This window comes from Platalea leucorodia (assembly GCF_965183815.1).
Source record: "Platalea leucorodia genome assembly, chromosome: 8".
Taxonomy (NCBI): domain Eukaryota; kingdom Metazoa; phylum Chordata; class Aves; order Pelecaniformes; family Threskiornithidae; genus Platalea; species Platalea leucorodia.
In genome coordinates this window covers 54,647,026-54,673,162 of record NC_138830.1, presented here as the reverse complement: position 1 = coordinate 54,673,162, position 26,137 = coordinate 54,647,026, and the positions used below count along the sequence as shown (strand labels likewise).

At 52.7% G+C, this 26,137-nt stretch overlaps 2 protein-coding genes across 8 annotated transcripts; one reads left to right on the top strand and one right to left on the bottom strand.

Annotated features, from left to right (window-relative positions):
• Positions 1-928: 928 nt before the first annotated feature.
• On the bottom strand, positions 929-20,387 carry EMC8 (ER membrane protein complex subunit 8). Of its 4 annotated transcripts, XR_014229063.1 has the most exons (9): positions 20,171-20,387; positions 15,479-15,555; positions 14,002-14,071; positions 13,385-13,479; positions 12,281-13,090; positions 10,498-10,691; positions 9,174-9,525; positions 3,040-3,128; positions 929-1,606 (listed from the first exon to the last, which is right to left on the bottom strand). XR_014229063.1 is itself a non-coding variant. In XM_082320436.1 (5 exons), the coding sequence occupies exons 1-5, from the start codon at positions 20,378-20,380 to the stop codon at positions 12,931-12,933; spliced, it is 612 nt and encodes a 203-aa protein (XP_082176562.1). In that variant the 5' UTR covers positions 20,381-20,387; the 3' UTR covers positions 11,998-12,930. The 4 variants fall into 4 exon arrangements, 1 of the variants encoding a protein (XP_082176562.1); XR_014229064.1 differs by lacking the exon at positions 9,174-9,525; XR_014229065.1 differs by lacking the exons at positions 929-1,606; positions 3,040-3,128; positions 9,174-9,525; positions 10,498-10,691 and adding an exon at positions 11,091-11,132.
• Positions 20,388-20,510: 123 nt separating this feature from the next.
• On the top strand, positions 20,511-24,746 carry COX4I1 (cytochrome c oxidase subunit 4I1). 4 transcript variants are annotated; one of them, XM_082320437.1, is made up of 5 exons: positions 20,511-20,650; positions 21,607-21,686; positions 22,282-22,449; positions 23,572-23,703; positions 24,480-24,746. In XM_082320437.1, exons 2-5 carry the CDS (start codon positions 21,608-21,610, stop codon positions 24,614-24,616), a joined length of 516 nt encoding a protein of 171 aa, XP_082176563.1. In that variant the 5' UTR covers positions 20,511-20,650; position 21,607; the 3' UTR covers positions 24,617-24,746. The 4 variants fall into 4 exon arrangements, with proteins under 4 accessions (XP_082176563.1, XP_082176565.1, XP_082176564.1 ...); XM_082320439.1 differs by having other exon boundaries at positions 20,620-20,688; XM_082320438.1 differs by lacking the exon at positions 20,511-20,650 and adding an exon at positions 20,812-20,959.
• Positions 24,747-26,137: the final 1,391 nt, after the last annotated feature.

Here is a 26,137-nt window from a genome sequence, read left to right as displayed (position 1 = left end):
CACCCATCTGTGCACCCACCCACCCTTCCATTCACCCATCCATGCCCCCATCCACCCACCCACCCACCCATCTGTGCACCCATCCACCCTTCCATTCGACCACCCACCCACCCACCCATCCAGCCAGGCCTCCATCCATCCACTCACCCATCTATCCATGAGTCCATCCATCCACTCATCCACCCACCCACCCACCCATCCGTCCATCCACCCACCCTTCCATTCACCCATCCATGCCTTCAGCCACCCATCTATCCACCCACCCACCCACTTATCCATCCATTGCTCCATCTATCCACCCACCCGTCCATCCATCTGTCCATCCATCCATCCTCTATCCACTCATCCATGCCTCAGAGCAGCAGTCTGCCCTCCTCTTGCTGTCTTCTGTCCATGCACCACATCATCCCTCCCTCCCTCCCTCCTTCCCCTCACGCCCAGCGCTGCCGAGCGGCCAAAGCCGCCGCTCTGGGCGATTTGGGGGGCTGCAGCCTGGTTTGTGGGTCACCATGGACCCAGAAAGCCCCCAAACGATGCCAGTTCTCCCCAATCCCCCTCCCCAACCACCCCGGGGCACCCATGGGAGCGACCCCGACCCTTGGGGTGAGGATTGCCCCAGGGGCACCCCTGGGCCGGGGTGGGGGGCCAAGCCCTGGGAACGCCCCCCTCCACCCCGCACCGGGGGCTGCAGGAGGGGGGTCCCACCGCCCCCCTCCATCCCTTAACCGAGCAGCCCCCGCGGTGCCGCCGGCACACGCCGCGGTTCCACCGGTCGCTCTATAAACAGCTCCGCCACGCTGCGACTCCACTTGCGTGTCTTTTGCCATCTGCTGCTGTCATTAAAAAATTAAATTTCCATCTGCTTTCACACTCCCGCCTCTCCCACCGGCTCCTGGTGCTGCCGCTCCCCGGGAAGCATCGCCCCCGGCTCCCTCCCCAGGATACGGCCGAGCCGGCAGGGCCGCGAGGGCGGGTTGCGGGCGACGCCGAGTTCATTTTGCCAGTGCCATTTGCAACCGGCATCTTCAATCCTGGCGGAGAGGTGGGAGCTGGTGGGCTGTACCCCGCTTTTGGCCTCCCCATTGGGCACAGGGTCAACTTCGGGGTGTTTTTGGGGGGACAGCCCACCCACTGCTCTGCCGACACAGCCCGAGGGAGGCGGTGGGTGCCAAACCGGGGATTGCGGAGTGCCGGGGGCTTTATTCACCGCGAAGGAGCTGTGCTGTGCCCTGCCTTCCCCGGCATTTTTAGGAAAAGAGAGAAAAACCAGTCACCGGTGTCCAAACCCACCCATGTGGTGGGTGCCCCGCGTGTCCCTGGGGAGATCCCGGGGTGCTGGATCCGGCCAATTCGCATCCCGGCGGCTGTAGCTCCATCCCGGTGGAGCGGGGACAGATCCTGCCGGGCTGGCGTCCCCCCCGTCCCCGTGCTCAGCACTGGCTGCAGGGCGGCGGCCCCCCCACCCGCCGGGCCTCGCGGGACAGCGTGGTCCCCGTGGGTGTGGGCGGCGTGACGATGATGGAGGGCACGTGCAGGTGCTTCTCGCCCGGGGATGCCGCCGGGGTCCCGTCGCTGCCGTTCCCGCTGCTCACGCACGTCTTCAAGCCTGCAGAAATGGGGGAGAGAAGATCAGGCGTGGGGCTGCAGCATCCCCCACCTCCCTGCCTTCCTCCATGCCCAGCTCAACCCCTTACCAACCACTAGAGAATCCACAGCCGCCCCCAGCAGCCAGGCGCAGCCTCGCACCTCCTCCCCATCTTGGATTTTGGGGTGTTTGGTAGAGGCGGAGACCGCAGCCTGTCTCCCGGGGAGCAGATTGCTTTAATCTGCTTTTTTAATCAGGAGAAAAGCCCTGCGCGGCGCAGGCAGCAGCCAGGGAGGTTTCAGCTCTTCCCAAGCAGGAAAATGCCCGGAGGGGACAGACACTGATATTTTTAATCTCTTTTTAATTAAGGATAAAGCCCTGCCTTACATAAGGGAGCTGGAAAAGGAAGGGGGTCTTTTATTTTATTGCAGACTCCAAGCTCGTCAGAGGGGCCTGGAGGCACAGGGGGATATTTTGGGGCTCTGCCCTGGATTTGGGGATTTGGGGAAGGACGGAGTCTCCCTGGCTGCCTCAGTTTCCCCTCTTCAGTCACCACATGGGATGGGGGGGGGGTTTGTGGGACCCCCAGATCCTGCAGACCTCACATCACCAGCCCCACCCGAAGCATCCCCGGACATAGGGAGGGGGCACGTGGGCACAGAGCTCATTTTTGGGTGACGCATTCAAAGCCATGCCCATCACAGCCAGCATCTTGTGTAGGATTTGTGCTTGGGAAAAGCCAGGGAAGAAGCAGCTCTGCATCTTAGAGAGGGATGCTCGTTAGCTCCCATCCCTAACGACGCCAAGGATGATTAATACGAGCTGCTCTGGGATCATCGCTGGGATGCAGAGCTAATGGGAGATGCGATATCCAGTCTTTGCCCTGCTCACCCAATGCAGCGAGGCCAGAAGCATTAAAGGCTCCTGCTTTCCTCTCTCTGCAGACATCACTGCCGCCATCCCCAGCCTAACTCCATTAAGAAAATTAAAGTTTGGGAGAAAGCAGCAGGATAGAAAGCTCCTGGGTTGGAATATCCCTAGGGGGGAGCAGAGCAACGAAGGATGAAGGATGCTTGGGGTCAGCCCGGAGGCCGGGAGCCGGGTACCCCGGCTCCCGGCCTCCGGGCTGACCCCGAGCATCCCATCCGTACCCGGAGCATCCCATCCATGCTGGCTCTTTCCCACCTGATTTCTTGAGGCATACCATCAGCCCCAGGGTGCTCAGAGCAAAGGATGCAGGAGTGAGTGCAGGACCAGACCCTTATATTTTTACAGGGATGGCGAAAGCGACTCTGGGGTGATGCATGAGCAACGGGTCACCCGTGGGACTCACTTAAATGCCACCGGGATGCCAAACCACACCACGGCAGAAAAACCTAAAGCTCCTCCATGTACAACCATCCCCCAGATGCCTTCATGGAGCAGGAGAAACCCCAACACCCACCCAAACTTACCTTTCAGGCAGGATAACTTGAGCCCCATGTTTTCATCCTCTTAGCGGGACCCAGCTCTCCAGCCCCGCCGCCGGTCCTCGCCGCTGGTGCTGCAAAAGAGAGACGAGGGTTGCGGGAAGCGATGCTGGGAGAAAGGAGAGTGAACTCGATTGCTCGCTAAAAGCGCGCACCTATGCGTGCGTGTAGATGTATATATCTCTATAGGCGCCCGGGCATAACAGGAAGCACAGCTGCTCGGTAGCAAAAACCGCTAGTGATGTCACGGCGTTTTAGTGACTCAATCTCAGCCGCCGAGTTTCAGGAGGAACTTTTTGGGAGGGCGGAGAAAGAGCCCGTGGCTGGGTGGGGGGGTCCCATCCCGGCTTCTCCGCTCCTGGGGCCGGTGCTGCAAATGTTTCTGGGTGATGACGTTGTGAGCAGGAGGGATCAGGTTGTTACTTATGAAGGCAACCGGTGCTTTCAGAGCAAACCCCGAGCCCACGCGCAGGAAATAGAGGGATGCTCGGCTGCAGCATCGCACCCGGGGCTGAGCTGGAGCAGCCGGTAGCAGCTGGGGATATGCTGCCGGGGAGCGCGCAGTCCTGCTCCGTTTTTGGGCATCCCTGAAGCCCCGAGAGCTTTCAGATGGATGATTCCCATTGTGGGATGTGACTTTTTTTAAGATGCTGAAAATTATTCAGGGCCAAAATCCCTTTACTGGGAAATCTGCATCCCTCCTGCCCACAGCTGCCGGGAAAATTTATTGGGATGAGGGTCAGTGACTCATTACGGCTCTTCCAAGCTCCGGGGCCCGCAGAGAGCCAAGCAAACCCTCCGCTCCCCCTGCCTGGCCTCCACCACAGCTTTACTTTGCCTTTCCAAGCAGCCCTGAGGTGGGCTGGCAGCAGCCAGCAAGGCGAAGTGGGAACTTGCCATCGCTGGTTTTAATTCTGCATTTTTTAGCAGCTCCCCACAGCCACCTTGAGCCGTGACACCCCCGCAGCCAGGGAGCCGTGCCTGGGCTGGGAGCGGACCCCCCCTCCCCGGGACTCCCACTTTGCAGCTATCGTGGCGGCCGCCCAAATATCAAGAAACCTGTTTTGAGGCGAGTTCTCTGGTTTTTGGCACCTGCTGGTGGCTCACACCACTGGCCGGTGGCTCACAGCACCAGCCACCCCAGCCGCTCGGGGCTGGAGCAGGGTTGTGCGGGGGAGACCCAGCCCCACGGCGCAGGGGGTCTCCTCTGGGACCAGACCCCCGTGGCCAAGCCCTTGCAGGACACAGCAGCCCCCTCCCCACCACCGCTGGCTCTTAGCCCCGTGTCCCCGCCACGGCCAAACATGAGCACCGCTTGCTCACGGTGCCAGGAGAGATGCTTGGGCAGAGAAATCCCACCACCACCACCGGCGTTTCAACAGGATTTCTGCTGGTTGGTGCTGGGGCTTCAACTTTGCTCCCGTGCCGGCACCAGGCCAAGAAGCATTTGCATTCCCGACGAGTTCACGCTCCAAAAACCCCCAGACCCTCATCGCAAGCGTCACTAGAGCGGCGGCTGTGCCGCCCAGGCGGCAGAGCTGCGGCGGAGGGGGGATGCTCGGCCAGCGTGCGGGGCTGGGGGTGCGGCGGGGAGCGGGAGCGGGGCCGAAGCCAGCCGCGGTGCTCTGAGAGGGTGACACTTACCCGATCCCAGGAGCCGGAGGCACGATGCCCACCGTCGCATCCCACCTCCCCGCCGCGCCCGGCTGCTCTCGGATGCAGGAGGGGAGCAGGGGTGCGAGGCTGGGTCGGGGGGTTCCCACTCAGGACCAGCCGTGCCCTGGGTGGGCGGGAGGAGGTTGCAGCAAGACAGCTTGGATTTTTGCAAGGGTGGTTTCTAACCTGGTTAATCAGGTTAGCGGAGTCCCAGCTCCTCCCATCCATCCCCCCCTCCAGCCCCATCCAAGCCCAGCAAAGCCCTTGGGTGATGAGGAAATGCTGCTTTACTCTCACCCCGCTGCACAATCCAGCCCGGTGCCGAGAGAGAGACGAGCAGGAGTGCCCCTCGCCTGCAGCCAAAGCCACTGGACCACGGAGCATCCCTACGAGCAGTCGGATGGGCTACCAAGTGCCTAGAAAGGCAAGTACTGGTTTGGTATGTAGGTACCACACCCAGCTCTGGCAGGACCCATCAGCATCCCTGAGGTCCTAACGTCTAGACAGCAGCGATGCTCTCAGCCTCTGGGAGCATCTTCACCTCCAGCTTCCAGAAAGGGTCTTTCCCCACTCCCGTCTGACCTTCCAGCCCGAAAACCAGCCCAGCAGCAGGAACAGCACCAGGCAGAGGGTTTCTCACCACCCCCAGGACGAGAGATCCGGGTTGGGTACCACCCTGCTGCGAGGATGCTTGGGCGAAGGCTCTGCCTCCGGAGCAGCCGCCTTTGCCTGCATTAAAAGCAGCCAGAGGCTTTTTCATGTTCACCTCCTCCACAATCAGGAGGCGAGGCCCCGAGACGGCTCCTTTTCAGACAGAGCTGAAAAGCAGCGGTTCACATCCAGGGCGCCAGCGTGCGGGGAATGCCAGCCGCACATTAAACACCCCGCGGCTGCAGGCAGGAACGAAGGGAAAGCTTTGAACTTCGCCTGGAGATGGGAGCAAGCTGATCCCAGGAGCCTGGGAGGTCTCCAGCAAGATCAGAGCCCCTCGCACAAGACCAAGCCCTGCTGGGGTGGGCATAAAGGGGAGCGGGGAGGGGAAACGGGTGGTTTTGCTCCAGTTTCTGCTGGCCTGGTCCTGCCGTGCTTGGTGAAAATCACAAATACGGAAAGGGCTGATCTCCTCCCCCATCCGGCTCCTCCAATTTCTTGAATAAGCGAGTTATTGCAAAGTTTCAAACTCGAGAGCCTGGCAGGCAGCGCGGTGGAAAGGCTGCTGCCCCGGCTGCAGGCACCGGTCCTGGACACAGGGGCCAGGGCAGAGATGTTTCCAACCTGTGGCTCCAGTTCTGCCCCAGAAAAACAGACGACTAAACTGGTGCATGTGGGGTTTTTTTGCCTGTTCAGCTGCAGACTTTAAGAGCTGGAGGACAAGCTCTGAGCCAGAGCCTGGCAAGCCTGGTCTTTCCAGATCCCGCCCCAACCTCAGTGCACGCAGCATCCCCCGGGGCCAGGGACCCCTCACCGGCAGCCCTGATGCTGCAGCACAAATCCAGCCTAGGCTGCAGAAATCTCCCCTCCACATCTGATGCCTCTCTCCAAAACTACCTGTTTGCTGCTGTTGGGTGAGAACAAACAGCCCCAAACCCAAGAGGGCTGGAATTAGCCTGGCCTGGACCAGCAGTTGTTGCTAAAAGCGTGAGCGACTGAGAGCAACGGCTTGCTGCTGCAGGGAGGTAAACATAAACATCAGCCTGCTAAAATAACTGTGGTTAGCTCTGCGGGCTGCAGCACGGCTCCAGCTGGTGTGGTGACACCCGAGAGGCACAAACACAGCATCGCACACCCCTTCCTCTCCTCCCCACGGGCTGGGAAGCAAAGACACCCTTGGGCACGTCCATAGGGTGGGGGTTGGCCACCTCCAGGTGGCTGGGTACGGCCCCGAGACCCTCCGGTGCGGAGCTCTGTTCCCTACCGGAGCCAGCCCCCGGATGACCAGTGTTAGGCAGATCTGAGTCCCGAGCACAGGAGCAGCCCCATGGGCCAGACATCCCCTTTCCATGAGCCCCCCATGCAGCCTGCCTCTGCTCCAGGCCCCTGCCAGGAGCCGCCCATGGCGGGGCCGGGGCTGTGGCATGCTGAGCATCACATTAGGGCAACTGGCCAAACCCCACCAAAAGCCAGCAGGGCAGGAGGAAGGATAGGGTGGGCTCACAAAGCTCCCTTGGTGGGTCGGTATGGAGCTGGCTGACGTCTCCGGGTGAAGACTTGTCTCTCCAGCCCAGGCAACCGCCCTGGGCGGTCCTCTGATGTGGCCGATGACTGGTTTCCAGTTCTGACCGTGGCCCTTCAGCAGCCAGGCTGCTCCTCATCCCATCGGCCCCATCCTGCCTGGGTGCAGAGGAGGGTGGAGGGGGCTGAAGCACAGACGAGGGAAGTGAGGACGGAGGGCAACCTCATAAATTCGCTGGAAGAGGAAGGGCCGGGTGAGCTCACGGCTTCCCGGACGCCAGAAGAACCGCAGGGAGAGGGATGTGTTTTGCAAACACCGGCCACAAGAAAAGCTTCAGCTGGAGAGCCCGGCGGAGCAGAGCCCGGAGAGCCCACCGCGGAGCTGCTCTGCTGGCTCCCTTGGAAGGAGCTGCTCCTGCAAACACCAGCTGGGCTTGTTTTCAAAAAGAGGGATGAGAAGCAGCTTTCTGGGTCACGGAGTCCCAGGGTCTGCTAACACAGGCAAAACGTCACCCTGGCTCTGTGCTAACGGAGCAATGAGACCGCCTGCTCCCCCCTTCTGCCCCAGGTCTCTTCTGGCCCAAGCAGGGGAAAGGGCTGGTGCCAGCCTGGCTCAGAAATCGCCCTGGCAGGGAGCTGCAGGGCCATTGCGTGGGACTTGCTGAAGCTGGAGGTGGCAACAAGGCAGGAGGTGCTGGGAGAGGAAAAGAAACCCCCTCCCAGAGCTCCACACCAGGGGAGGCTCGCAGCCATCCAGGGCAGGCGAGCGGTACCCGGAGGGGATGCCAGGCGCGGGAAGGGAGGAGGATGTCACGAGGAAGCAGCTGAAGATGCAGGCTCTGGGGAAACTGGAGCAGCTCCAGCATTCCCCGAGCACAGGCTGTTGGCAGGACCGGCAGACCGAACAACCGGCAGGAACCGTGCAGGCAGAAAACACCCCCGAAGAAAATCCATCGGGTCGTGGCAGCAGTCCTCACGAGCAAGCCAGGAGCTGCTGCGGCGGGGGGTAGGAAGCAAAGCGGAAAGCGAGCACGTACCTGAAGCACAAAACCAGAGCGTGCCGGGCTCTCCTGCTAAACCTGCATCCAGAGCAAGCCGCCTCCCTGCCGGGCATGGATTCAGCGGGCGCTGGGAGGCCACGGCTGGGAATTGGCTTAGGGACCTGGCCACGGCTGCCGCGCTTCTCGGCTCGCTGAGCTCCAGGTTAATCTCGGCCCAGCTTTCCCTTTTATCCCCTGGTACAACCTCGATACATTTTTTCAATTAGGTTCATCTTTTAAGCTCCGGAGCGCATTTCTAGGAAGGGCTGCGTTGTTTCTCGTGGCCCTCGTGGGCTGATGCTGCGCAGACCGGGACATCCCTGGCTCCGGTCCTGCCCGCATCCAGCTAAAGTGCTGCCTCGCTGCAGCCGGTGCGGCGCTGCCTGGAAGCACTCAAGGAGTTACCCGTTACCCCCAGCCCACCTACCGGGTGTTTTTAAGAGCAGCGTTCCCTGTCTGCCTCATCACAGCTCCGGCAGATTGCAAAGTGCCGAGCTCACCGCGCAGCCACGCAGGAGCAGGGACTGCTTTCACCTTTCGCGCGGTCCCGTTATCAGAAAACCCAGCCAGCAACCTGCCTCTGTCCTCTCCGAATCCACCTCCGCCGCCTTTCACAGGGCGACGGCTGAAAACCAAAGGAAAATATGCAGCTAGGGCGTACTTGTGGATGAGAAGGCTGGGTGAAAATGTGGTCTAAAAGCGACAATAAAAAGAAAATAAATCGATAAAAGTCCTCAGCGGATACTTCGGCACAGTGAAATTGCTGCCTGCTGTGGGAGGGCTGGTTGCAGGGCGATGGGTAAAGCAAGCGAGGAGTTTGCAGCGCAGGAGTACGATGCCTTGAGATGTTTAACTCCGGTTGGGAGTAACGGAGCCCAGGCGGGACGGGAAGGAAGCAGCTTGCCCAGCCTGGTCTGCCGGCTCCCGACCAGCTCACTACAGCTCCCACAGACAAGGGTGGGCGACCCAGCTCCGCTCCAGGAGCGGAATTAAAACACAAACTAGAAGCGCAGCTCACAAATGCACGCTGAGCGCATTTCCCCTCGAGGCCATTTTCCAAGCTGCAGTCAACCGCAAGTCCACCCCGCTAACAGCCTCCTCCATTAGCATCCGTGTGCTCTTTCCGTATCGGTAATGCCCTCCGCCCGAGCATCTCGAGACGTTTTACAAATAGCAGCAGAGTGCAGCGATTAGGCCTCCAGCCAGGGAGCAAAGAGACCCGGCTTTGCTTCCTGCGTCTGTCACCCTCACCTCTCCTCGCCGTGCATCTCTGCCACTTGGATAAGAAATTCTTCAGGGCAGGGAGCCATCTCTTGGGGTGCATCTCCGCAGCGGCGTGCAGAGCGGGGCTGGGCTCTGCACATCTGTCTGGCCCCAGCTCCAGCTGTGCCAGGTGAAGAGGTTGCGGCTCCTCCGTCCCGCCAGCTGAACTGCTCGGCTGCTTCCCGCGCCCGCGGCAGCTCTAATGAGCTGAAACGGGTAACGCGGTAGGTCTGTGCTCGTTTTCACGCTGACATAGGCTAGGGAACATCCCGTGAGCAGCTCAGCCGGCAGATGGGAGGCGGGAAGGGGAAAAAACTCCAGCGGCAGACTGCTTCACTTGCTGAATGAAATAAAAACAACCCCAAAGCCCTCATATACACACAGAGCGATGAGCTCGGGGACAATATGGCATCAGCACGTTCCCTGGGAACAGGTATCCCACTTGTGTGTGTGAGCAGCTGATCAAAGGCACCCCATGGCTCTTGCCACCCATCTGCTCTTACCACCCGTGACGCTGCACAAGCCAGGAGGAGTGGGGACCGCTCCCGACGTGCACCTAGCCCCAACCAGCCACCGATTCTCTGAGAAATTTTAAGGCAGTCTCATTTCTCGGTGAAAATCGCGCCTACGGGCCCCCCGAGCGCTCTGCTCCCCTCTGGGTTTCTCACGCTGGATCTGTACATGGAGTTTTTGGGCACAGCTGGAAGCGCCCTGGGCCATCAGCTAGTGGCACACGGGGGGACATGCCTCGTGGCCGGCTGGGTCTCAGGCTGCTCTGATCTTTAATTTCAAACCAAACGGGCGCTTGAAGCAACGCGTGCTCAAGGCTCTTCCTTCTCCCCCTTGTGACTAAAGGATTCAAGGCGAGCACTCGCGTGGATCCAGCAAAGAGCGGTGTGCATTCTCCCATTCAGAAACCCAAGCACTTTGTGCTGGTATTTTCGGATATTGGGGGGGGTTTGTTTATTGCTGTTTTGAAATATTAGGGTTGAGAGTGGAAAAAAGAATCCCACATGGGAATAATTTTGCGTTTCCAAGTGCCTGAGGTCCTATGGATGAGGTAAAGAGCTGGGAGTTAAACGTCGGGGCAGGCAAATGCCAAATCTCCAAATCTTGGTGAATACGGGGCGGCGGGGGGGGGGGGGGTCGGGGAGAATAAATAACCCTGCAGGTAATTAATTGCTAACAAACCAAAGAAAGAGTAAGACACCCATGCCCAGTGCCGTCTTCCCAGCTATCACGAGGGCTCCAGCACCAGGGATGCAGACACCTTCCCCAAGATTTCCTCCCCAGAAGTTTTAAAAGGCGTTACCTTCAATTCCTCTGATGAATCCAGCTGATCCACCCGCCAGGAAAGCCGCATTTGCTCCTGCAGGCAGGTTTGGGACATCAGCAGGGAAGGGGAACGCAGCCTTCCCGGAGCCTGGCAGCTTCCTCATTCTTTCCGAAGAGCCAGGGTGGCTGCGGGCTGCCTTGCCTTTATGAAATTGCTGCCTTTTGTCCAGCCTTCAATGCAAATAGGACAGGTGAGATAAGATCTGAGCACCGCAGTGCTTGTCCTTTTTGCTTAAAACCAGCCTGGGCTTCTACTGATGGCAAAACACTCAAAAGACCTCATTTAAAAGCAAAACAGAAGATTAAAAAAAAGGGAAAGACAAAGCATTAAAAGCTGCTCCCCTCAAGGGTTAGTCACAGAGAGCGTTTCCATCAGGTTACAGACTGATGATATACATTTTGCTTTGTCTTAGAGGGCGAGGGGGGAGTACGTGCAAGGAGAGATTAGACTGTATTAGCATACATACGATCAAAGCTTGATTATGACATCTAGTTACAAAGAATAAGAAATACATTTCCTGTGGCTCAGGAGACGTACCAGCTCCTACGGCAGCCTCGGCTGACAATCTCACATAGCTAAGGTAACATGCCTTGCTAAGATAACATCTGCCTCTGGAACGATAGGTTAGATTTCATGAGGTGTTTGTACAAAGTAAGACAACAGTCCTCTTCCTGCAGCCTGGGCGATTTGCAGAGTCTACACCCAGCATACGCTGCCAGAGCATTGCCGTTTCCAGGATATCTTTTCATACAGCCGTGGATGTGTAGTAAAACAGCCACTGGAACGTGTTTATCTTGCTGCTTGTGAGCTAGATGGATGTTTTCATTGAACAAGTGAAAACATTTTCCTTTCCTGCAAGCTATCTGACTCACGCTTAGGAAGGGCTATATTGGCTGCGTGCCAGTCCCTTTTGTAATGCCCATCACACCTTTCCACTGCACAGCGGGGGGACAGACCGAAGCCTTCAAATCTTCATCTCCTCCTGGGACAGGGAGCTGAACCTCAGACCTGGCCTCGTGGCTTTGCGGAACCGGAACCGCAGGGAACGCCACGGCAGGACCCGACTGCAGGCATCCTGCTTCTATTCACCTCTTCAGAATGGGATTTTAGCCTTATCCCATCGCTCACCAAGACCAAGAGGAAAACTTGCGCTTATTTAAATTGAAGCAGAGGTAGACCAAAAGGTTTTGACTATCCCACCCCTCATGTTTTCAAATAAGAGCACTAAGGAAAAAGCAGGAACTTGGAGAGAGGCCGATCACTTGGTGGACATTGGGATCCTCCCTGTAAAAGCATTTTTTGGGTAGGAAGAGAAGGAAATCTACAGAAACCATTTCAGCTTGAGGCTATGTTTAACTACAGTTTGACAAACAACCATGAAGAGTAAGGCAACAAGACTTAGGGAGAACTGTACTAGTCTGAGATAAAGCTTCATTGTCCAGTAAACATTGTTAGAAACAAACATTAATTAGAAAGACAGAGAGAAGCTGAACTAGACCGTATCTAGGCTCCTTAAGTCAATGTATTCAGATGGCTTGCTTTCAACGTGGAGTGATAACATTTTAGACCGACTTAAATGGACACCATACGAACCAGTTGAAAACGAGATCTGTTTATAAAACCCAAAAAGACTGCATAAAATTAATAAGGTATTTCACTCTCCTCTTCTTCTGTAGACTCAAACTGTTTTAGAACTGTCATTCAAACTCATTAGCGCGCTTCCAGTCCCTTTTACAAATCATTACACAAATATTTGTACCTTGGCTTTAACGTTTTCAAGCACTAACTGTGGTTGTATGCCCACGGAGAGCAGGAATCACCGCAGCACTTGGGAACGCTGCTTTAACACGTTCTCTGTGCCTGTGTCATGCTAAGCCACTGCAAAACCGGTGACACACGAGCATGGTACATCGTCCTCAGCAGTTCGCATTTTACTGTGCCGACGGAATAACATTTCCAAACCAGGCCAAAAGAAACCGTTAACCTTACATTTTATGTACTTGACCTTAAAATTTCCCATCTGAGAACAAGACTGATTTTTTTGAAAGGTATTTCCATAAATCATTAAAAAGTAATCTCTCTAAAGATTAGAAAAGCTTAGTCAAAACTCTGTAATATGAACAGTAGGGAGAAGCAGAAGCAGTTCTGGTTTCGAAGGAATAGCAACATTCACTACAACAGGGAAGGCGTGCTGTAACTGACAGCTTGCAGTTCTTCCAGGGAATCTCACAAAAAAGATTCAGCGGCTTACGGACACATCACTCTTTGCAACGTGACATGCCACTCCTTTTTAATCAGTGGGGTTTCCACACAAGGTACTGAATATTATTCTATTTACATTCAAAAATAGCATTTTTCTCTCTTCAGTACATAGTGGGAATGTCCGTAAATTAGTCAGTAGAAACCCCTCTAACACAGGTGGAGGACAGCTTTGTTGATCTCTGGGTTTGTCCAGTCGTTCCGGATATCATCCAGGTGATTATCAAAATCTACAAGCGTCTCGTAGGACTTGCTGTCCAAGAGAGATGCAGCGATTCTCTGGGCTTCGGTCCAATCTTCACAAAAATCACTAGGACGTAAAATAACCAGGAATTAAAAGTAATCACAAAGAAAATCTCCACCACCTCCTCTACTCTGAAGATTCAGCCACCTTCTCTGTAACGTGGTCACGGTGGTGAGACCACTGCCTGCCTGCAGAAGTCAGCTGTTCCCTCTCACTACAGCAAAAAACAACTTTAAAAGCACCGTCAGCTACACCCACCGCCCTTACAGTATCACTCATCACAATCAAAGTTTTGCCCTTAACCAGGCAACCCCTTTTTCCTTGCTACCCGAACACAAATAAACTCTGAAGTTTACTCACACGTGCGGGTCCTTGCACCTCCACTTGTTCTCATGAAGCTCATACACGTGAATGGCAGGCTCTACGCACTCCATTGTAAACTTGGTGTTATCAACCTGTCGTGCAACAGAAAAACACCACCTTAGTCTGCTCCTCAAGATCCCAAGTAAAAAGATGAAATAATAAAAGTCAGTTTTTACAAACAGGGCACCTTATGCTAACTTGTCCACTGTTCTACCTTCAAATGAGCCAAATTTTACATGTTTAAACTGCCAATGTCCTTTGTCACTGCAGCAAGGAGGCAAAGCATCATTTGCTTCATGTAAGACATGATTTTAAGTCACGGAAGGGGGTCTGAAGTCATGAATACACTGCCTTCACTCCAGCCTTGCAAGCAGAGAAGGCCTCTGCTTCCTTCGAGATGGCAGAAAGCTAACTGCAGTCTCTCTGTAGACTTACTAAGAACTTCACTGGCTACAGGTCACTGCATCTCTTCCCCAGAGCATTTGGATGGAAAGAGAAAATTAGTTACTTCACTATTAAAGGACCCAGAGAATGGCATTTAAATGGCTAGTCCAACACTATCGTCATAGCATTAACAATACAGAAAGGGGGGTGGGAAAAACGGAGTAATTTACCATTATGAGTGCTGTATCGTTAAAGCCCTCTGCAATTCGGGAGGCCACCTTTTCCGCAACCTGGTTTGGACTGCAGCAGAAGGTAAAAGTAACTGTGTTATTTGAACCGTGACGTTTCAGCTGAAACCAGCAGGAAACATGCTTAAAGAGATGTGAAAATTACATTGCGTGCTTACAAACAGGAACAAGATACCAAGCCAATGCTACACTTGACTGAAGTCAGAAGGCCAAGAAAACCCCGGCTCTTCTCTTCAGCACATGATCTGGATCTTAGCTATGCTTAGGCAATGGGTTTTTGCGGGGCAAAATGCTCACTGCAGACTTTAAGTGGAATCAACATTTTGCGGCCTCCTACCTTCTTCTACCAGACCAAAGACCGCAGCCTCCTTTGCCCTGGAAGGCATTTAAAAAAGAAACCGAGTTTGCTCCCCAGTCTGCATTTGAACCCACTCACTGCCCAGCTTCTCTACCAACATCAGATAATCTTTTAGAGGAAAACCTTTACCATGTTTCAAAGATGACAATCTCTACACGGTGCCAGTTATCTTCAGAAAAGAAACTGGAGTTTAAAAAAAAAAAAAAAAAGCCTGTAATATTCTTTCAAACCTCAAATAGAACAGACAAACTGTATCTTCTCCTTAAAAACGTCTCCAGCAGATTTATCTCCCTTGTAAGGAAAGGACAAATAATGCCCTTATTCCTGCTAGACACCTTAGCAGTCACAAGTATTACTTAAAAACCATACTTAAAGGATATATGTTAACAAAATAACTGGGACACAGTGTAGTACTTTAAACAAGCTGTTCAGGTTTACTTTAAATGCAAGTATGATGCACTCTCATTAGTCCTGATACTGGATTTGTCTAATAGATATGGGGAAAATATTTGATACACGTATCTAAAACTATGTTGTGGCTTCACAAGAAGGCGCCCTTATGGCTTATTGAGTAATTTGAGTTAGCTAGCAGGGGAAAAAAATGACTAATTCTGGGGAAAATGAGTGAAAAAAGATATCTCTGCTTGACTGACATCTTCCATTTCAAGAGCGTCCCTTTACCACGTAAGAAAACGCTTCAATAAAACTCGGAGACAATTAAGTCGTTTAGCAAGAATTAGGTCACTTCTGAAAGACTTTCCAAAAGATACTCGGAGTCACTTGAGTTTACAAGATACGTACTGCACAAGCAAACGCGCCTGCAAATTTTGGCTATTTCCCTGACAACTGTAATTAAACTGGTTGGCAGGCTTTCAAATACTGGCCTTTTATAGTATCCACGAAGGAGGAGTGATTCTGGAAAGACTGGGGTTTCTGCACCTGAACAAAGGCCATATCCACCAGCACCACGAAGACAATGTGAAACCAGATGACAGTTGTCAAAGTTAATCAACACGCACGATTTATGTCGATGATTTTTGTTGGCAGAGGACAAAGTACAACAGAAAAGAGCAAACAGAAGGAAATATTGCACCAACACACCTGGCATCTTTCACGCGTTCATTTGCCTGGTAATATCCAGCTATCACGTAGCTATTCTCTTTGCACCAAGAGTCAATCTGAAAAAGTAATTGGAACAATTAAGCCCAGGAAAAAAAAAAGAAAAAACCCTACAGAACTAAGGAAATTTCATGTCTGTCCTGCAAATAAAACAGCAATTGAATCATTACAATATCTTTGCCAATTCCTTCTTTAAATATATACATATTTATATATATTTATGTGCGCAGTCACACACAGAGCGTGGCTAATTTAACTAGAACAGAGAAACCAAACTGAACATTTGGAGAACGATGGAAAATGTTAACCAAATGGAGCAAAAGAGCAAGTTATCTTGGTCAAAGCCTGGCCTAAATTTGAATGACGGGACTTGTAATGTAAAGAGCTTCAGCAACGCTGCCTGGGAGAGGAGTCTGGGTCTTACCTATTGCCATTTGTGGGTATTTTCTGTTAGTGTTGTTTTGACAGAGAAAACGCTCGCCACGCGGATGTGTGACTGCACTGCCATTTCAAAAAGAGCTTGTTGATTTTATTTCTAATGTAACATTTCTAGGCTAAGTGGAAGCATTTTTTACCTTAAGTAGCAAATAAAACTTGATGTGAAAGGTAAATGGGAGGCAGAAAGCTTGTCCCATTTACCATGTTTTCAACCAACTCCGTTAGAAAAAGGCTTTTGCAATACAATTGTTTTTCTTTGAGAGTTCACCTGCAAGGGTAACTAACCACTGGAGCCACTTATCAAACAACCTGGGTGGATTCTCCACTCTTTAAAATCTTTCCATCAAAACTGAACGCTTTTCTAAAAATACTCTCCAGCTCAGCCACAAGATAAGGGCTTGATGGAAGAACTGGTGGCATAAATTCTCTCATCCCTGTTATAGACATGGTCAGACCCGGCAGCTCCTCCTTATTTTAACACCTGTATGTAAATACTTAAACATATGCATTTATTTGCATACAATTTACACAACTTTTGAGTTACACAAGTACAAAAGTTTATGTAGTTTTGGGTTTTTTTTATAAGTGCAGTTGCAGCATGCACACACTGCTGTTCTTTCTGCTTTATGCTGGAGCTGAATTCCTCCTGCTGAGCCTGCCTTGCTTTGAAAACACATATATATGATGTTTCTCCTTATAATTGAGGATATCAAGTCAGCATAATACAGAGCCCTGAAAGACAGAAGTGGAGAAAGCAGCTAGAATTTTCCTTTGCAGTCCCTAGAGAGCATGCATCAAAAAAACCTCAACAGCTATATTAAAATGGAGTCCAAAAATATATCTGATGCTGACCTGTCGCATCCTGTAAGTCAAATCAATCTTATTTTTAGCAATAATTATAGCATTAGACTGCATAAACAAACAAACAAACAAACAGAGCCATGTGAATAATCCCTCCTCTACAACGGATGACATGGATTTACGTGATTAAAAAAAAAAACAACAAGCTGTGTAGCCCTGCTATAGCTGAGGGCCAACTGCTGTTTCAATTACAAACCCATTTTGAGGGCTTAGGCCTAGGGTTTTAATTGTTAGTGGCTTGAAAGCTTGGCATTAAAGCCAGAAGCTCAGACACTGAAATTAATAATAATAATAAAAAAAGTCCATCAATTTAAAAATTAAAAACCTTTGTTCTAAAGCAATTTTTGTTGCATACTGAAAATGGTCTTAAAGAAAAAAAAAAGTATGATTTTTAAGTTCTCAGTTCCCTAAGTGGTAATTAAAAACGGCTTCCATTAAAAAAAAAAAAAAAGGAAAAAAAATCTTTTTGGAATTAAAGCTGTTTCCACCTGCAATTTCCAAACACCCTCTAGCCGCGGCACTGCCACCACAGGCAGCCTTAGCATCAATTAGCCCCTGATATTTTTAGTCACGTCCAGCCCTGACGAGGGCAAGCCAACGGGGGACAAACTGCGCCTTGCTTCCACAGGGCTCGCGTCACCCCTGAAAAATCAAAAGCGGCCTGCCCTCCGATCTGCTCCCACAAAAGGAGCTGCGGCCACCGAAGGCAGGGGGCAGCGGGGTTTAGAAGAGCCCTGGGAGGAGAAAGGCTGTAACCTGCCACCAGCTGACCGCTGTTCCCGGCGGTGGGGAGCCGGCCATGCGAACGGAGGGGGAAGCGCTGCTTGGGTTTTGTTTTTTTTTTTGAGAAGATGCGGTTGCAAAACCACATCAATTAGCTGAGAAATTCAAAGGCACAAAAAAAAAAAACCCCATGTGAAACTTAATTCACTTTTTCTTCAATGACTCCCTTTTTGAAAGGGATTTCAAACCGACAAGCCAAAGTGCAAATTAAATGCATGCGCTTCTGCTCTCTCCTCCAGAGCTACAAACCTCCAAGCACTGCTGTGTGTTTAATAAAAATCTAATTTTGTTGATTCCTTGTACCTAGGCTGCTGCTAAAGCACCGCTCGCAGTTTTTACAAGTTTCCACACGGACAAGTCCGTTCAAAAGCATTCCCTCTATTTTCAGATTAAATCTGGAGACTACGGCTCCCCTGTGATGTTCCAGGATAACTCCGGTCAGAGACGAGGAGGTGAAACTCGCGGGGCTGGTTCTAGAAAACCCTGACATGTCTGACGGGACCACAGGCTTGATGAAGAATCAGCAATAATTGAACTGGAAGAGAAACAGATCCCATCAAAACCTCACAAAGCTTCAAAATCCTTTAGAAACAGAGGCGCTTTGCTACAAACATTGAGTTTCAACCACGCTAATCTTGCTGATTTATTCAGTAACCACGCGTTATACTGCACAGAACAGGCGAGAGCGCCCTCCTTTTAAACATTACAACAATAAAATCTGATTTTCATAGCTGCCGCGCCAGTGTTTATTGACACCTTTGCCTTTGTTCAAACAAAAAAACGAGAGCAAAAGGCCTTGGGCTCGTCTCAAACGCTGTGTTTTAGAGCTGCCAAGTATCACAGGAGTCATCAAATGTGACTGCAAACCTCAATACGCCTTAGCAAGTCCTAATTAACGTGGGAAATGCCAGCGGTTTCTGTTCTTTAACTTTTTGTATCAAAACCCAAGAGCAAATATGTAAGACAGTGCCATTTCTTTGGTTCCATAATGATTTGCTTACTGTAGATGTGGCAAGATATTTCAGATGTCGCAAGAAACAGGATTTATTTCCTAATAATCTGATCCTGGAGTAAGATCTACACCAGAAAACTACACTGAAGGCCTAAAGTCCACGAAAATTCACTGCCACCAACCCTGCAGAAAGACATCTAATCCTGATTTAAAGACAAACCCTACACATACTTTAAATATATTATATGTGTTATTCTACACTTCACTAGCAACTCCCACTTACTCATTCCCAGAGGAAAAACAAATTACCATCATTCAAAAAGGTAAAGTCAAGCCCTGCCTACACTAAAGCAATTATAAATGGTATTATGCCATTTTCCCAAGCAGTAACATGAGGAAAACCGTAAGCAGAAAACGATTATGCGAACAGCATACATTTCTGTGTTACTCCTACTCTGTTACACTGGTGTAAATATATTTAAGACTGACAAATTTTGTGTGCTCCACAGCAATACGGCAAACCTAGACGGCCAGGGCTCAGGCTCAGCCCCCGTTCCTGTCCCTCTGGCTGCATTTAATCATCTCCAGGCTTCAGAGAGATCTCAACGTTCCCATGGTGTCATCTCAGCTGGAGAAAACTGGAATTTATTTACAAATAATTATTTTTTGATGAAGCAATCTATGAAACTGAAGGAAACATTCAGGGCAAGAAGTCTACAAGAAGCAGAAAGGAGGTGTTTTTTACAGGTATCAAAAAGGGATGGATTTTCTCCTGTTAATAATGACAAGTCTTTAAATGGATGGAAAAGTCCTCAAATCACACCCAGATCTCACTTTAGCGGCAGCTGCGTCTACCGTGAAGGTGCCAAAGCACTTCTTTGCCTCCAGATTTGCGCCAGCCCGCCCTGACTCCCCATTACAATAAAATCCAAGCATGCTTCGCTCCCTCCGTCCGCTGGTTTTGACAAAGGGACTCTCCCCAGATGCCAGGCAGAATGCAGCCGTGGCCCAGTGCAGGACGGCTCCTGGTTTTCATGAGCGGGGGGGGGGTTGAAAGCGCCAGCCCTACGGCCCTGACACCCTTCTCGTCCTGCCTATGTGACGACAGGGGGGAAAAGGGATTATCCCACCATGCCTTACTGCTCTTCCACAGTGGCGGGCGAGGGAGGGGATATCGGAACGGGGAATGCTTGGCTGCCCCCATCCATCCCAGGGTTCACCAACTGACACCAAGGGAGATTTCAAACCCAAGCCAGGCCTGCAGTATGAAGAGAATTAATTTTTTTTTTTTCCTATTTAAGCTAATGGCTTCCATAAACGACGAAAGTACACCAAAATGAATCAAAAAATATATACTTATGCACACCTACACGCTCTTACTTGGAGACAAGCGTGCCCTTTCCCAATTAGCTGACACCGCTCTGAAGTGCCTTAAAGGTAAGCTGGGCAAAGCTTGTTCTGCTGTGGAATAAGGACATTCCCTCTGGGAGTTACTCAGGGATAATGACACCTACGTAAACAGCACTTTCTCTGCACCGAAAAAGAAATTAGACAAAACTACGAGGCTCTGTAGTTTTCTGCCGCTCCCCCCGCACGCCAGCCCCTCGCTCCCAGGCCTAGGGAAAGGCCTAGCGCCTTACCAGGGTGAGGGCCACCTCCAGCATGGGCGCCAGCGCCAGGGTGCCATGGAAGAGCGGGATGCAGTCGACGAAGAGCGAGGGGGGCCCGGCCTGGTCGCGACGCGGGGCACCGGACGGCCGTTCGGCCACCAGCAGCCCGTTGACGGCGCAGTGCGGGTACTTGGCGCCGTGCAGCACCATCTTACAGTAGGCCTGCGTGGTCAGCTTCATCCCGCCACGGCAGACGGCCCCGCCGGTGACAGCTCCCGCTACCGGTACCGGCCCCGCCGCCTCCCCTCAGGCCACCCGCCGCCAAGTGTCGCCAAACGCCGCCAAGCGCTGTCGTAAAAAGCCGCCGACGGTCCGCCCGCATCCCATCGTGCACCCGGGGCGGGGGGCGCTCCTTTGCGGCTTCTCGCTCGCCCGCGGCTCCCGGCGTGCACCGCGCTTCCGCTCGGCGGCTCCTTCCGGTGGCAGCCCGGCGTAGAGGACGGTCGCCAGGTCGTCGGGCCGCGGCGGGCGGCGGGGCCGGGAGGGGGGTACGGGGCCGCCCGCAGGCCGCCGCTGGCAGGGCGGGCCCTCCCCGCCTCATCCACCCCCCCGGGGGGCGGCGGCGGGGGCAGCCCGCGTTGCGGTGGGAGGGGGTGGGGGGGGTGGGGAGCGCTGCGGCCTCCCCCTTCCCTTGAAGGGGCTTCAGCGCTGCCCCGTGTCGTTGCGGCGTCATATCGGCGCTGTCACGTCGCGTCGGGCGGGTGTGAGGCGTCACCGCCGCGGGTGACACCTCCCTGCGCCGTGAAACCCCGCGCCAAGGTCAGGCGTGGGCCGCGGGCTCCGCGCTCACCTGGCGGGGGGGGATCGCGGGGGCTTTAGGTGAGATCGGGGGTTTTTAGGTGAGATCAGGGGTTTTTAGGTGAGATCGGGGGGCTTTAGGTGAGATCAGGGGGTTTTAGGTGAGATCTGGGGGCTTCAGGTGAGATCAGGGGCCCCTGAGAAGCCTTGTGCGGGCAGACGGGTCCATGGGAGAAACCGTTAGCTGGGTGTCTGCCCTTCCCCCGGGCGGGCCGGCGTCGCTCGCTGCTGGAGCGTTTCTTCCGTGGATGCGAGATGCGTTTAGACTCGGCTCGCTTGGGGCTCCTGGCTCGCGCCCAGTAGCGATTTGTTACCCAGCGAAAAGCAGCGCGGAAAGGCTGACTTGAACAAGGGAACGCCTTTGAGTTCAAACACAGGAGGCTGCAGGGATGAAAGGGGAAGAGGAGGACTCATCCAAGGGGAGGGGGAATGTCCCTGAAAAGCCCGGAGCAGTTCGGTGCGATGTGCTGCTCTTTGGAGAAGGGGCAGGAAACCTCTCGACCGGCTTTTCTTTTTTATAGACCGATAGAAAATGGGGTTATTTTACCTTTATACAATCGATGTCTTCACCTGACGCTGACTTCCCTGCTGTTGTTTTGTCCCGGCAGGATGTTGGCTTCAAGGGCATTCAGCCTCATTGGGAAGAGAGCCATTTCCACCTCCATCTGCCTGAGAGCCCACGGACACGGTAGGCAGCAACTGCTTTGGTTTTTTAGTAATGGCGATAAAACAGGCACTTCAGAGGAAGAACACAAAAAGCTGCTGCTGGGGTTTGGGTGAGAAAAGAATTGGGGTAGAGGGGGTTTGGCGAGGCTGGTGCCTTGCCTGCTGGCAGGAGAGCTGTCTGAGCAGCCGATGGCATTGCGGAGGTGCGGGCAGGGCTGGCTGCCGCTGGGGAGGCGGCAGGAGCTGAGGGCCAGGCAGAAACCGGGATGGAAAAAGTGTGGAGGGCTTCTGGGTATTTGGCAGGGGAGGCGATCAGTGCGACAGCTGGAGACAGAGGTGGCTGAGACGTTAAGGAAGTAATTCTGGATATTACCTTTTATGTGGATTCCCCTTCTGCTTTATTCTTACGCTCTTAAAAGAGCACCCACTTTAAGTACTCTCTCTTCTCCCTCTTTCTCCCTGATGAATGCCTCATCTGGAAGTCTATTCCCTCCAGGATTCCTTAACTGCCATCACCTTTTTGACTGAGCTGTTGGTTTTTTGTATTGTAACCAGTAAGAGATGTTTGCGCAGGAGTTGGAAGCTTGAATGGGTCTCCCTTCTGTTCCCGTGTGCAGCTGGTGTTGTCAAAGCAGAGGATTTCAGCCTCCCGGCCTATGTTGATCGTCGTGACGTTCCCCTGCCTGAAGTGGCCTTCGTAAAGGATCTCTCTGCTCAGCAGAAGGTGCTGAAAGAGAAGGAAAAGGCGTCTTGGACTGCCCTGTCCGTTGATGAGAAAGTTGAATGTAGGTAGCGGGGGCTTTAGGTAACCTTCCAGCTGGATCCGATGCGGTCTGACCTGTTGCACGTTCATTATTGACAGCTTCTAGAAAGACAGCCGCAGGCGGTGCCTGTTCAGGCGGCTGTTAAACCCTGCTCTTTCCAAATTCTGCTCCACAAAGGAGCTTTGTTAATTATGCTGGAGCTCCTTGTGTGTACGCGAGTGGAGATGAGTGCTTCGTGTTCCTGGGTGCTGTTTCAAAACGTTAGAAGCGCCTGCCATGGTGTCTGTTATGTACCTGAGGTCAAGTTCAGCAATTTCTTCCTCTTCCAGAAAACGAATAATAATTATATTTGTTTCTGGATTCCCATCTGCTTTTGACAAGGCAGAAAAAAATCTCTTCTTACAACAATATGCAATTGTTAGGCCAGCTGAGTCAAATGAACCCTGTGCATTTGAATGTCAATGACCGCTGACCTCGGCGTTACCAAGTTTCAGCTAATTAAAGCGCCGGGTGGGTGTTTTGACTTGCAAATAAAACTGCATCGTCTTTTCTAACTGCTGTCACGGTATGCAAGGGAGAACCTGGTCGTCAACAGTGCTGTGTCCACCCATGTCTAAGTGAGAAGGTTTAAAACTTTTGGGAGCTGCTCAAATGTTTGTAAACGCTCTCCAAATCTAATGCGGTTTTGAACTTCAAAGTCCCGTGAGCCTTGGTGGCAAAGCTGCGAGAAGCCTTTTGGGATACAGGCGTTCCCGCTGGAATTATTTGTGCTAGGATGCGTTATGGTCAGTAACCGTAGTGGGAGTTGGAGGGAAGGAAGGAGAGCTCCGTTTTGCTTTCTGTCAGCCCTATAAGGCAACTTTTGCACAAATTTACAATAATCTATAAAACGGAGATGAACGGTGACCTGATGGGGGTGCAACGCATGCGGGGATGGAGAAACAACTCGTTTACTTTGGCACAAGTGCCTCGCTCTTGGCACGGGAGAGGCCAGCTGATTCAGAACCTCTTTTAACGTCCTTTCCCTCTCGGTCAGCTTTAGGCTTGGGTCACCTCTCTCTGCAGAGCGGCGTGTCGCCTGCAAGTCGCAGGAAAAGTAAAAATAATGATTTGATGCTTTTGACTTTTTTTTTTTCCCCCCAGTGTATCGTATCAAATTTAACGAGACCTACGCAGAAATGAACAGAGGATCAAACGAATGGAAGACCGTCCTCGGTGGAGTACTGTTCTTTCTTGGTGTAACCGGTCTCATCCTCATTTGGCAGAAACATTATAGTAAGTAAATGCCGTACAGTGTTTAACTCTTAAAGGAGGAGCAAGATCAATTGATACATGATGGGAAATGAGAGAATTCTCCGTAAAGCGCTCCGGGGGGCCGGAATGGTGTATCCAGCAGCCGTTGCGGTGGCCTGCTTGCAGCTGCTGTTTGTTAGTCTCTGAAAACTCACTTCTGGAGTTGTAACTTCACGGAGATCAGCGGGGAGGTAGCGTAAATATTGAGGAAGCTCGTAGAAAGGTGAAGGTGGTGGAGGGAGCTTTGGTGGGAGGAGAGGAAAGGGAGAGGAAAGGGAGGAGATAGAGGAGTGATCCCAGAGCTTCCCCGGCCCGTGAACCCTGCTGTCGCAAAAGCTTATTGCCGCCTCAGTAGTCAACATTTGGGTTTCTGCCACGTTTGGCTTCCTTCCCAGCTAACGATCCTACCTCGAGGGAGCCCTCCAGCTGCCGTGAGGCAGAGCGCGCAGTTAAGTGATCTGCGCTCCATCTTGAGGCTTCATCCACTCGCGGGGAAAGCAGGAGAGGGCTGTTGTCTCGGTACGAGCCTTTCCCGATGAACGAAACGGCTAGGGAATCGATGCGGGGATGTGGTCTGAGCTGAATGCTTCAGAAACCGGGTGTAGGAAATGTGGGTTTGAAGAGGTGATGGCGTACGTGAGATCAGCACTCATGGCTTCGGGGGGGGAAAAAAGCTTTTCGTTAGTGAAACTCGTACCTCGGTTTCCAACTCGCTCATTTTGTATCGCGATGTAATTGCGCCTGCTGTTGAATTGCAGTGTACGGCCCTATTCCGCACACCTTCTCTGACGAGTGGCTGTCGATGCAGACGAAGAGAATGTTGGACATGCGGATGAATCCCGTGGAGGGCATCTCTTCCCAGTGGGATTTTGAGAAGAACGAATGGAAGAAATGAAGCAACTCAGTGGAACCTGCTCTGCTTGAATATGAAATGATTCCATCACCTGTGTGTGACCTCGTTGCTTATGTACTGGAACAACCTCTCCACCTACATAGATGCTAATAAATGTCTGGTTAACTTGAAAGTTTCCTTTTATTCGTCTTCAAACGCGTTTGTTGTGGTGGTAATCTGTAGCGCAGGTTGAGGGGCAAAGCTTTCCCAGATGGGCTCGTCGCGGGTGGCGTATCGACAGCGTTAATCGGTTAAAGGGAATGCTTTTGGGGCGCAGCCAGCAGTTCCGCTGCGCGCAGGTCTGAGCTACGTGTGAGGTAAGCAGATCCCGGCTCCCGCGGAGGCTCAGCGTCCCGTAACCGCTCCAAAACCAGCGCGGCGGCGCGAGTCAAGCGGCGCAGGTTGCGTGGCGGGGATCGGCGCTGCTCCGTCTCTCCGTCCTCCTGACGGGAACCTGTTCTCAGCAGCACGGGCGGGCTGCAGAGCTCGCGCCGGTACAGACCCCGTGCGGACTCGAGCGAGGAAGCGGGAGAAAGTAGACGGAGTTCAGCCAAGAACAGGTTCGGGTGAAACCCCGGAGCGTGTTTCGCGCCTTGCTTCTTGCCTGAGGGGACTGCGGAGGGGATCGCTGCAGCTGGAGGAGGGACAGAAACGCTGCCTTCAGTGGCAGCATCTCGGAGCTTTTGTTAAATGCAGCGGCCTGAACAAGTTCATGGCTTAATGTTTTCAGGACCTGAGCTAAAAAAGCTGGTGCCTTTGCTTTGCTCTACCGGTAGCTGCTGAATTTCTCCCTCCAGCTATCTCCCGGTGTGTCCCCTGGGCTTTCTGCAGGCAAACTTCTTCTGCCTTCAGTTTAAAAACACCCCCTGAAGACCAAAGCTACTTAAACAAGTTTCAACTTCGGTTTGCTCTTTTCCTGACGACAGGACTGTCGTGTTTTTAAATCCTTGTCTGTATTTAGTGGCCGTGGTGGAAAGCCTGGGGAGTCTCGGCTGCTTTTGTCGGCCCGGTGCTGGGGCCGGCCAGCCTTTCCCTTCCTCCAGAGAAATTTGGGGGAAGGTTTTTGAGGTGAGGTGATTTGGTGGGAGTTAAGCGGTGAACTCCCCTTCCTGCATCTGAAAGATCCTTTGGGTGAAATGTTGGTCTCCGGGGTGCTGAGAAGGATGTTCCAAGGAGGACAGAATCGCAGACTGGCGGTGGCTGCGGGGTTTTTGCTACGCTCGCTGTTTGCTTTTCTCCGCTCTGCATATAGCTCGTGCCCCTGGCAGGCTGATAGCGCTGACCTGGGAGGGGGCCGGTGAGCTGTGAGGTGTATCTCCTTTGAAAATCGGTGTTTCGAAGCCTGTGCTGGAATTGCAGCGCTGCTTTACAGCTCCTCTCACCTCCCTTCCTGGAGGGAGGGGGAGACGGGCTTATCCTCGTGCTCCGTTCGCTGCACATCGCTCGTGCCACGCTCTGGTTCTCGAGGCAAGCACCTTATTCTGAATTCTCCTCTTGTTCCTGTGACTGGGAGGAATTAATGTG

Bases quoted from the DNA above. Each gene is read 5' to 3' on its own strand.
- COX4I1 (XM_082320437.1), top strand. From the start codon at position 21,608: ATGTTGGCTTCAAGGGCATTCAGCCTCATTGGGAAGAGAGCCATTTCC. The intron at 21,687-22,281 runs GTAGGCAGCAAC...TCCCGTGTGCAG, and splicing joins CCTGAGAGCCCACGGACACG to CTGGTGTTGTCAAAGCAGAG. The intron at 22,450-23,571 runs GTAGGTAGCGGG...TTTTCCCCCCAG, and splicing joins CGTTGATGAGAAAGTTGAAT to TGTATCGTATCAAATTTAAC.
- EMC8 (XM_082320436.1), bottom strand. From the start codon at position 20,380: ATGAAGCTGACCACGCAGGCCTACTGTAAGATGGTGCTGCACGGCGCC. The intron at 15,556-20,170 runs GTAAGGCGCTAG...TTACTTTTTCAG, and splicing joins TGGAGGTGGCCCTCACCCTG to ATTGACTCTTGGTGCAAAGA. The intron at 13,480-14,001 runs GTAAATTACTCC...GTTGCACGACAG, and splicing joins ACGATACAGCACTCATAATG to GTTGATAACACCAAGTTTAC.